This window comes from Diorhabda carinulata, chromosome 1 (assembly GCF_026250575.1).
Source record: "Diorhabda carinulata isolate Delta chromosome 1, icDioCari1.1, whole genome shotgun sequence".
Lineage (NCBI taxonomy): Eukaryota > Metazoa > Arthropoda > Insecta > Coleoptera > Chrysomelidae > Diorhabda > Diorhabda carinulata.
In genome coordinates, this window is record NC_079460.1 from 28907181 (window position 1) to 28920189 (window position 13009).

General features: G+C 30.7%; 1 protein-coding gene across 1 annotated transcript in view; it reads right to left on the minus strand.

The window, feature by feature from the left end:
- The window catches only part of LOC130901782 (protein tolkin-like), a 45445-nt gene that overhangs the window by 21935 nt on the left and 10501 nt on the right, over nucleotides 1–13009 (minus strand). The window contains exon 2 of the mRNA XM_057813383.1: nucleotides 11058–11476. Within this exon, the coding sequence (XP_057669366.1) occupies nucleotides 11058–11253 (196 nt within the window). The 5' untranslated portion in view covers nucleotides 11254–11476. The remainder of the gene's footprint in view (nucleotides 1–11057; nucleotides 11477–13009) is intronic.

Consider the following 13009-nt stretch of genomic DNA (forward strand, 5'->3'; position numbering starts at 1 on the left):
ACATTTTTTTTATTTAAATTCATTTATTTCAATTTATTTATAGGACATATTGCACAATTGAAGAATTCTACAATGCCATTAATTGAATTATTAGTAGGATATTGTATTCTGATACATTTGGTATATTTCATCTCTTTACGTTTAAAATATTAATATAGTTAGAACTCTTTACAAGTTATTGTTTTTGATTTTATCAAATAGATTAATACAGTACGAAGCGAAACAAAATCAAAAATATTTTTCCCAGGAAGAAAGGGGAAAATGGATAAATCACATAAATCAATTGAAAGTTAAAAAAAAACATACAAAATAGCCAGGACTTATTTTTTCGCCTCTTCAAAATATCATCCAAATATGAATGTTCCAAAAATACAGAGATCAAGAAAATTATTATTATGATTAGCTTACTCTATTTGGGAGGTGTTCTCAAGTGAAGTCGTCTAAATGCCAAAGAGTTGTGGAAGAACAATGGAACTGGTGTTGAACGAATCCGCCTTACAACATTTACGTTTTGATGATATAGATACACGGTTGGAAAGAAAATCTACGGACAAGTTGGCTCCAATCAAAGATATCTTTGATTTCATACATTGATACATTCCCAGTAAGCCAAATAAATAAGGCTTGAAAATTTTGCAATGGTGGATTCCAAAACTTTTTATACGAGCAATTTGGAGGTTTATGTTGGTAAACAGCCGGATGAACCTCACTCTTTGGACAATTCTCCTTGTTATAATAGAAATCTTTAGGAGTTATTTTAAGTTAATGCTTTCTTATAGAGATGGCGCTTGATTTGTAGAAATAGTAGTTTAATGTTCTATGTACATAGTTTTTGTTTTTGTAGTTGATTATTATTGAAAAAAAGTAAGGTTAAGTTAATATATGGTTTTACCGGGTTTTTAGCACATGGTTGGTTTTATAAGATATAAGTGATAGATGATGTATATATATGAAGATGTAAATAAAATGTATATAAAAAACCTAGATTGATTTTAATCAACACTGCTGTGTAACAAATAACAACACTCCTTTAGTCCTTGTTCAACGACTAGTTGAACCAATCAGACATTCTAAGAGAAATGTGACATATGATAACTGGTTTACCAGTATTCCTCTAGTCCGTACTCTGTTCACGGATTTCACTCATATTTTTAGGTACTGTTAGAAAAAACAAGCGAGAGATACCTTTAGAAATTTCGAATCCATTAAAAAGGCCACAATAGGTTCAAGTATGTTTGCTTACGATTCAAATTTAACGTTGGTCTCTTATATCCCCAAGAAGAGCAAAAACGTCTTACTGATATCAAGTCTTCATCATGATGATAAAATTGACGAACTAACAGGAAAACCAGAAGTGATTATAGATTACAACAATTCCAAGGGTGGTGTAAATACTCTAGACAAATGGTGCGCATCATATGACTGCTAGAAATACGAAACGATGGCCGATGGTAATTTTTTACTCATTACTCAATATAGCCGGAGTTAATTCAATGGTACTTTTTCATTTACAAAACATTGGCCAAAAAATAACAAGAAGACAGTTTTTGCATTTGCTAATTTCTCAAATAGCCGAAAATTATCTTTGTAGTCGAGTAGTACAGACCAATATTCCCAAAACTATAACGATTAGACTAAAGGAAATATATGTAATACAAAATCTGCAACCTGTAAATGATGCTGAAAATAGTCTGGACGTTATGCACACTGTGACCGAAAGAAAAACCGACCTACGCGTTTTTCATGCCAGACTTGTGGCATGTTCATGTGTCTGGGACATTTAACTTGTATTTGTAGCGAATGTAATTTACATTAATTTTCAACTTTATATGCAATTATTTTTATTTTTCAGAATCAAAATATTTTATTTGAATTTATATATTTTATAGTTTAATAAATATTAAAAGTTTTTTATCGTTATTCTTATTAATCTGATGAATATGGTATACAACATTCTCCGTGCGACAGAAACATATGCGGAGTCACAGTCCGCCGTCAGTGGCCGTGCCCAGAATCTGAACGCCAGTTCCGGAAGGTTAAAGTCAATTATATCAGCATCTGGATTGTATGAGCATATTGACGTTATGTTACTCGCACTGTTTTTGCAGTGAATAATCACATTGCCAGTTTAAAAATTAAGAAATAACGAAAATATTGCATTAACAAAAGAAAATGTCATTCAAATATTTCTAAAGCAGCGTTCATTCTACAATGAAAATTCGACGTTGTACTTTTCTTTTTTACTTTACGATTATTTGTGGTTGAGCCTACATACAGTAATGATTCATCAAATTGTAGCTAATACAATATTCTGCATGATAGTATGCTTTTAAATGTAGTTTTTTTTGTATTTGTCCAAGCGACTAATGACGGTGATTTGAATAGGAAAATATACTTTCTATTTGAATATGAGATATAAACATGTTTAAGATTAATATCTCATCATTTTCTGTATTTAAAGCTTATATTATTTTTGATAAAATATCTCGACTGTCGTCTAATAACAATTGAATATATCACATCTGTGTTGTAGTCATTGATATAATTAAGTTTAACATCCCGTTTAAGTAATGTAACAAATCTTTTATGTTCACTTCCTTACACCAAGAGATTCTATTAAAGGTCGGCCGAATTTATTTACTTCCTCCGTTAGATAATCTGTCACTTGTCGATAATTGAATTTATTCGATAAATTTGAAAAAGACTTCTTGTTTGTTAATAATTATAACAAACGTTAGCGAAGTAGATTCGATTACATAATGTTACATCATTGTAGTGATAATGACAAACGTTATATCATTGATTCGCATAGTAAAACTTGGAGGAAAACATTTTAACGATAGTGTGAAAGAAGATTGTTATTAGAATCATTTCTCAGAATCTGAAAGTACCTACTGCAAACTTTATATATATATATATATATATATATATATATATATATATATATATATATATATATATATATATATGTATATCAGATGGTAAAGACAATGTTAAGAAGTTCTAATGAAGTGTCCGACCGGACAGATACTCCTGATTTATATTGCCATTAACCATTCAGTTTTGAAGATAAAAATTTTTTATGCATCAAAAAGAACTTTTTAATAAAACTAAACATGGACACACTAATAAAATAATAAAAATGAGAAATTAAATTGTTTTTATATCATGTTGTAGCTTACTAAACTATCAGAATGACTTAGAACGTGTCAGGGACAAACAATTTTTACACGAAAATCGTGTTTTCCGGCTTTTCTTCGTATTGCAATAGAAAAATCGTACATTTACCATGCTAAGACCTATAAATTTCACTGATCCTCTGTTTTATAATTCTCGGACATATTTGCGATTCTAATCCGTCTTTTAATTTTGGGTTCCACAAATTTATTGCTATTGCTATTGCTATGTCGAATTTTCACAAATTTGTATTCGTAAAATTCTGTGGTGATTAATGTCAATGAATTTGAGAACTGGTATAAATGATTAAGAGCATAATTTTTTCAATAGTTTAATTGGCCACATACTTGTCTATTTAACTATAAGAGACTCCAAGTTCCAATCTACAAACTTAAATTTGAATTCAGAGTACACACAAAAGGATTGAAAAATTTTATTTCCAACAAATAAAACGAGTGAGGATGGTCAGTTGAACACGTAAATTGTTTATGAAAAAATGGAGTTAATTTAGCCGAGAACTTAATGAATTTGTTTCGAGATGATCGAAAGAATTTATATTTTCAACCCAAAGTCATTTTTTAAACTTAATCGGTATGCTATTCATATCAGTATATATCGGTTCCCGGATCTCAAAACATAGTTATGTTGTTGTGCTTGATAAAATTAAGTGAATGTGATGTTGGTAAAAAATTGAAATGTTCAATAAATACTTAAAGTGCTTAAACATGTTTTACTTTAAGTTTACCGATTTCAAAAAGTTAAAATGAAAATATAAATTCATTATAATAAAAAATACTCCACCAAATAATCGACGATCTCACCATTACATGTTAGTTATATATTTTCTAGTACTTATATTTACTGCTTCACCAAAGAGCACAATTTGCAAAAAATTTATGAACAGTAAATATACAAGACTGGAAAATTTGTAAATGCTCATTGTCAGACTAATAACCTTGATCTCAGTTAACCAAGTTTTGAAAAGATAAAATGTTATAGTTATATTAGAGGATATTCAGAGATCGATGAGGGATGTAATGATGATACAAGTGATGACGAAACTCATGTTGGGTGTTTGAAAAAGTTCGCATTTTACGGAATTGTAACTAACGAGAATGACACCAGAAATTATATTTTCTATTCATACATGATAACGTATTATTACCTTCAATATATAGCCCTTCCCTCCTCTATCCCTCCAAGACTTCATGCGAACCTTTTATTCTTCTCTTTCAAGGTGCGTACCGCTTTTGCTTTTCCAGGCTCAACAATCTCAAATCTTGATCTTTTTAATGTAGATTTTACCTAATAAAATGGATAGAAATCGCACAGCCCAAGATTCGGTGGATAAATCGGGTGTTTATTTCAGAAAGTTATAGAGTAATAAAATCTCATTAGGTATGCAAAGGGATCACAGAGTGACCCAACGAATATTTAAGCCACTTTCATATTTTGGCATTGATTTCATTGTAAAATTCTTCCTTTATATCAAGTGCAGGTAGGACCACCCGAGTTAGGGTCAATATATGGGTTAAGCCTATTGTTATCCATTCACAAACACTGGAAATAGTGTGCCAAAGGCGTGCCGGTAGGATACTCGTAAAAAGGAAAGAATTTTATTTTAACAGAATAATAATTAGGCATTATGTACTTGTACATAGTATTAGGTACACTTATTTTTTATTGAACATTATACAAAAGTACATTATACAGAAATTAAATTAGAAAAAATCATAATATTCTTCGTCATTTGAGGAACTGTCATCTCCTCTTGACGTTATAATTAACGAGTTGATCGATCAAGTAGTCAAGATCCCACATTTTCTCCTCTTCTTTACAAACATGCTGGACTGCTTTTCGACAGTTCTCTGGTGTCACCTCTTTAATGGCTTGATCAAACAGTAGCTTAACGTCTTTCATTTTGAATGTCGTGTTGTATCTTGCTACAAACTATTTCACTTGAGCCCATATGAGTTCTATAAGATTTAGTTCGCAATGATATGTCGATGTGTGCAGCACAGTTACACTATGTTTTTCTGCTATATCTTCCAGGGCGTATTTCATAAAACGATGTTTGTGTAAATTTGCTATAGCTAATAGTTCTTTTTTTATAAAATTATCTTCAAATACTTTTGGAGGTTAACCAGTCAATAATTTCTTGTTTTCTCCAAGATGAAGTTAGAGTCTTCTCTATGCTTCGAGAATGATAACTTGCTTTATCCATAACTACTACTAAATCAGCCCCGGAAGATATTTTATCATTTCACCAAAATAGTCTTCAAAAACATCCGAATCCATGTCCTCTTGGTAATCTCCCGTATGGCACGATTGAAAGGTTAGCAAACCTTCTTTTAAAAATCCCTCTTCGCTTCCAATATGGACGATTATTAGTCTTTTCCCTTTACCTGAAGGCACCTTAATACCCGTTGACAGGCCTTCCATGAAAGATTGGCGAGCACTGGTTATATTTTTTTCTTGCCACATTTTTGGTACTGTATAACCTTCATCAATCAATGTCTCATCAAGATAAAAGATTTTCTTCCGCTCTGTTCTGTACTGCTTTATACTTCTTAAGTATTTTCGTCGCCAGCAAACAAAATGTCATCGCTTTCCAGTAAAAGTGCTTTGCGGTTATACTTTTCCCAGGCAAAATCCATATTTCTGAAAGTGGTTCATAAAAGTTTTTTAGTTATCATCGGAATACTGTCATCCTGGCAAAGCTCCATTAAAATCTTATCTAGGGTGGGTATTTCTTTTTTAAAATAAAAAGAGTGAACTTTTCTTCGAATTACACGTTTGGTATCTTCATCAAGGACTTTTACTGGCTTGCCTGGACTTTTCTTAGGAGGTTCCACTTGGTCTGCTATCTTTCTCCCCCGCAATAATTTAAAAACGGTGGATTTTCGAACTCCAGTCATTCGGGAACATCAGTCGACAGTTTCTTGTACAGTAAATTTCGGGTAATTGTTTTTATGCAATCGTGTATATTTAAAATAATAAGTTTATCATTCACTGATGGTGGAGAATTATTGGAACATTTTTTCGTTGGTGTAAATGTCGCCATTTTATTACTAATCTTATAATACTATGAACACTATTTACGGCTTTACAGCAAATACTGATGCGTTAAACTAAACAAATATACTTATAAAGGTATAAAACTTTTGGGTAAGGCATCATTGCCCTTACGGCGCATGGTTAAGCCGAATCTGAAATAGGGTTGGAATTAGGCAGAGGCACTAATAGAAGGTTAAACGGTACCTGTTAAACGTAACTGTATAATCTACTACCTACGTAATCCCTACATAATATTTCGATAATGACACTTCAGGCCAGAAAGCATACTTTTCCTAATTCTCTCACGCAACTACTGGAAATTTTAATATTACAAACAATACTATTTCAAGATCTACACCTATGGCCGACACCGAAATTGAGCCGAACTGGACGGAATTCCCCATTTTATTACTCTATACCTTTCTGAAATAGACTATAATACTAGTATGTTGAACTTCGCTATACATCTTAACAGACAATATAGAATGAATAGGCACAAATACAAACTCGGCACGTACGAGGGCAGTTCAACGGAAAAGTGAGTATTCAATGGCAAAGTTACTTTACAGTAAAAAAATATTTCATATTCCAACACAATCTCCTTTTAACTCTAAGCACTTAATTCTGCGAGATTCCAATTTTAATAATCTCTTGAAAGTTCCACAAAATACCAATTCATTGGTCTGAAATTCCTTACCATCCAACTAAGGAGACCAATGAGGTATTTATGGTTCTTCAAAAGATGCCTTCGTTTTTCTCAATTATTGCATCAAAACGTGCCAGTAAATCAGCATATTGGCCAATTATCGTTTTCCCTTTTAATAAATAATCAATAAACATTAAACAGTTATATATACTATAAATATGAACTTATTGGCCTGAAAAAGGTTTTTGCTTTCTTAAAGGCATATTTATTCGAATGAAGTTTTGACTCAATTTTGGTTTCCGGGTTAAAATAGTATACGCAAGTTTCATTTTTTGTGGCATATTGAAAGAAAAATTCATTTGGATTACGTTTGAAGTTATCCAAATGTTCGTTTAAATTTCAGCATTGGGGCACCAATGTTGCTGATAGCTTTTTCACAGGTAACCACTTCATGTAATTTATTACGTACCTACCCAATCTGCTTCCTTACGTATTTTTTCCCTATATTTCTCCAACAACGAATACATTTTTATTTATATCTTATACAACTAATTTATAGTTTGTCGTACTTATATAAAATCTTGACAGAAATTAAGAATATAATCACCGTAGTTTAATTTTTTTTCCAAACAAAGCAAAATCATTTTTCCGTCAAATTGTTCTTGTATTTCCAATAAGCTTGGGTCATTTTTATCGGCATTCCAAGTATCATTATAAAAATTCTTCCAAATTTCTTGTTGCTTAAACGCGAGAATTTTAGGTACCGATTTGACACAAACTTTCTTCCTTTTAACATGTTCATGAAAAATTCATTTTTGACGCGGACAGTTACACTCACCATTTTTCAGGCGAAACAAAAAAAATCTATTGTGAATGATGGTTATTAAAATAGTTATTTGTTTCCAGTAATGAGTGGCATTGCACTCGTTACAAAAGATTTAATGGTAATAGCTGTTGGTTACTGGTCATTAGCTCACACATACTTATCATATACTTATTATTTAGTATCCACACGTCGTATTAACTTTATGGCATTTAGGCTTCCAAGCTAACATATCCTTAAAAATAATGAACTGTCTATGACACCGAAAGCGAATATATATAATGCATCTAAATGTTCTTAATTTTAGGTTCTCTTCTGTTTCAAAATTAATTTTTTTTGATAACTTTCAGAAGAAAGATAAATTTTGACGTTTCGACTTTTCTTTAAGTCAAAAGACTTCAATATATCAAAAGGTCTAAGAAATAAATTTCTTTTATATATATATCTTATCTTGAAAAACTAGAAAGATCAACAGTGGTTTAAATTATTGATTTATATATAATCCAATAACAATTAATTTTAATCAGTAATTACTACATAAATAAAAAAATAATTGGATGAATGTGAGATTCCAAAAAATTGATAAAAGTATGGACTTAACTGCTTTGCTGGAAATACTTTTTCAAATATTTAAGCCACTTATCTAAAGGCTGACGTCAACACAATGTGTTCTTCTTTAACCCCAGATAAATTGATTTTTAAATGTTCCGTCATAATAATAGGATTAATCGGACCGCATATATAGTACCAACGTTGTGGTGAAAATCCAATAAAACGTGTAAAAGTAATAATTTAAGTTAATAATAGGCAAGTGGTTTACGTATAGATTGTTTTTGAATAATCACTTTTAAATGTAGTTTATTCCTAAACATCTAAGAAATTTGCCAAATATTTGCCTAATAGTAACAATAAACGTAGATACGTAAAAGTTGCGTTGGAATTTATAGTATTTAAATATAAAATAAATATCTAATATCTAATAAATTGGTCTCAAAAATTTTTTCTTGATTACTGGTCTATTTGAATAAATAACGTAAATGACGTTTTGTTTCGTTTCCGTCTTACGCCGATATTCATCAAAATATTACCACATATTCACAACTAAATTGAAATTATACTTTGTACAACTTCACAACACTCAAGGTCACTATCTAATGTAATTCGATGAACGAAGTAAACGGTAAACGTATACCTTCTTTCTTTGAAGACGATGACTTTGTTTTCAAAAACCTCATCAGTTTTATTTTGTAATTTTGAGTGTTAAGTAGTGTGACCAGTATAATATTGACTAATCTTAGATATATTAATAGATGAATATCAAGATACAGCTATTGCAACAATACAATAACTCCTTAATTGGTAAATATTAATATACAAAAAATAAACAATTATCAATTCAAATTATTTTTAGACACATTGAAATTTATAGAATAAATAAGTTATAAATTACGCTTAAATGGCCCAGGTATTTTTTTATGTATAGAAAACGTTTGTAGAGCACAATTTATTTATTATTTGATCTGATTATTTGTTTGTTACTTCATGGTATGTTAATGCGGTTTATTCTCTCTTATACTGATAACTTTTAATACAAATATTGAGATGCTGCTACTATATATACACAACAACAATTACTACAAGGAATTTCATATATTTCAGAAGTCTCATTCCCCCTCGTATCTTTGGAAGGGTTATACATAAAATAGTGAAATATTAGCGATTGTAACATGACATATTAGGGATGTAATTGTTATAGCTGACGTCCTAGGGTCATTATGACCAATAATTTCAAATGCAACCATATCTCAAGCAATGATACTACTACAAAAATTAAATCAATAAGCCGTCAAATTCAAAGACGTGCTCAATAAATTCAGAATTCAAGGTCCACCTTTTGGATAGTCGTCAAGAGTATTTTTCTAATTATACACGTTTTTTATGTTTAATTTTAGTATTTTTTAAGAAACAATATGGTGTGCGCGCTCAATGTGAAAAAGTAGCAGCTTAGCAGCGATCTTAATACTTTCCAAGAGTAGACTAAATATTCGTACAAGCAACGCAGTTTAATTGATCACCAACCATCACCCTATTTCGTAATATGATATAAGCGGTAGTATTTATTATGCAAAACTATCAAACAGACCGCAAATTTCTGATGATAGAAAAATTTATTCAATGATAGTAGGTTAATGCTACTTCTTCTACAATCCAAGTTTCATCTATCTGTAAAGTCAGTAGTACTGTTTACCGGGTATTGGAAAACATCAAATACAACAATATAAATTGAAAATGGTTTATTAACCCTCAGACGACGTGTTGAGATGAAGGAAATCTTCAAATGTTTCATAAAAACATACATAGAGGGTAGGTATCCTAGGAAACCATATTGTAGAACCTGTTTTTTTCAAATATCAACTCAACCGGTGAGGTATATCTGGAGTTGTTGCAGAATGCCAACGAACTAATTTTCGAAATCTATAATTCAAATGAATTAGGTACTTTTGAAGTAACATTCAAAGAGGACTATTCATTAGTAAAACGGTATTTGGATGAGGATTATGGTGGTAGATGAATTAGACAACGAAGTCCATTGAAATGGTTAGTTCTGTTACCTTTGGTATTTTTCTAAGGACATCGAAGGTTTACTCAACAGACAATGCAACCTATTGTTGTAGAATGTCGATCCATTTTTGTGGACTTTTTGAAAAATTGCGCTTTTTCTGCTGTCAGAAAGTAAATGAGTCTTGAAACTGTAATTACACTCAACAACATAAATAACATAGTTATAAAACAAAACAGATATTACAGATGGATTCCCCTAACCAGACAATTTCAATGTAAACCTCATACGTTTATTGTGATTTTATGGTGATTTTATGATTTTTATGGTTATTAACCATTATTTGGACATGATTATGTTATCTGCTGTTGGTGAATGCGATACTATGCTTGTGTATTTTGATTCCTAGAGGTCGTTAGTATACCTGTCCCAATGTTTGACGTATATCATTTTATTCCATTTACTTGGTCATTTGATATCTTCATCAAAAGAATCATATAGGCTGTATCAGTGCCATTTAATTTAGAAATAAAATTAAATAAAGAGTAGAGCGTAACAATGCATATGATGACTGATGAAAACAAAGTCTAAACGAACTAAAATGTTGAAATAAGAGATGAAGAGGTGAAAAACAATTTTAATAATTAATAACAACTGTAGGGAAAATAATGAATTGGAAAAAATGAAAATACGCCTTAAGAGAATGCTTAAAAATGTAGATGTGGTATAAGTTTGATTTCATAAAATTTTTAGAATTATTGCGCTTCAAATTCAGTATGTTCAAAGTATATTACCTGCTTTACATGGATCTAAGTCTTCGTCATTTGAGGACTTCTTTGGAAACACTTGATTCATCAATTCATCTATTGTATATTTTGAATGTGGCGAAAATGACCACCAGTTTTCTTTCTTCTCCACTAATACAGTACTGAACACTGTCATGGTATGTAAAACATAAAAAGTAACTAGAATTCTACACATTGAAAACATTGTTTAACACTATATTTGAAAACGGTTTTATCACAGAAAAAAATTAATAAGCGAAACTTTCTGTTTATTTCACATGCCTTTTTGAATTCGAACCTCCTCACGACTGTAGCAACGTCAAGTAGCCAATAAATTATTATTTATTATCAACAGCGCGTTCAAAGATCACTGGTCTCTCTCGTGGTTGTGACAGCAGATGCATCTTGAAGTTTTGTTTAGTTACTCCCTGAAAAAATATAGACTGAGTTGATACAACAGATCATTGATACCAACTCATGCATTAACATTTATCATCAATTTTGGTAATTAAATTCTCGTTAACTCATTTTACTAATAGTAGAGCGGTCAGAAACTTTAATTAGCGAAATATTTTTACAAATTAGGTACTAATTACAAAGATCTGATAAATACGATAATTGTTACATACATAGCTTTGAAGTGAAATATTTTTTTAGTATACGGGACTAGAACAAAAATATGATACACTTTAGAAAATAATATAGTTTATTCAAGTAGTCTAATAAAGCCTGTATTTTTTCATTATCAATTGATTTTGGCCTACATTTTAATTATTTTAAACTTGTAAAAAAGATATGAAAAACGAATTTAGAAATAAAATAAACAATAACTCATAGCTTAGCCGTGCGGCATATTAATAAATTCATGAAAAATGAAAAATGTGAATTTTTAACCTATTTTTAATTGTAGCTATAAAGTGTAACGAATAATTTTAGAGATGTAGCTTTTTTCGATTTATACAAAAGACATTCATATTTAAAAAAATGCTTTTTTTAGCCAGCCAGAAGGACAGATACCCAAATTCCGTGAAAGTATACATTTACCCAATATGTCACCTGTTCTGTTGTCCTGTATGTATATATGATTTTAAAAATGTACTAAAATTTGCATTTTTCGATATTTCAGATTTTGATATTTTATTTGGGGGTATGGTAAATTTATGCTAGAATCAACTTTGATTGAAAAATGCAGGCTTTTGGATGGTATTTGTTTCCTAATTTTATTATATTAAAGGTTGCAAACGGACAGTGGAAACTTATTTGAAAATCGGAAAATCGGCCAATGAAACACAAAATAGGAATTATCATACACAATTATTTTCTTGTTTTAATAGTATAGGCAGCTTTCGGAATAACACACCAATGAACAATTTTCCTATATATCCACTAAAGACGTGTGCTTCATGCTTCAAAATAGTAGTTTTTAGAATCGAAACAACAAATTGGTTGTAGGCGTATCATCAGTATCCAAGTATATTCTTGAGTGCTGCAATGTCATTTTGGTGGAGTTTCCTCGTCATCAATCTAGTGTCTATCGAAAAGATTGCTCCTTTCAAACGCTGCATAACGCTCAGAAAAGATTACTATCCATTGACTAATAATAAAGTAATAAACGTACGCAGAGTTTACGTTTTACGATTTTTACATTTTGCTTTTGCATCGAAAATTGACAATAGCAAGTCACATAGTCACACCATTCTTCGAAGATCAATTGGAATGTGATAGATTTGCCTCGTTCTTCAGGCTATAGACGTCTTCAGCAGTAGATAGTTAAATAATTTGGTAATATTAGCTGACTACAATCACGTACCATCTTCTTTCTATTTCGACAATATCAATCGGAACTTTATGCATAAAAGTAATATGAACAATACTTTGATTAACGGATAATTAGAAGACGTCTTGGATAATCAAATTTAACATTAACTGACACATAACAGATGCACAAATATTCTTTCTCT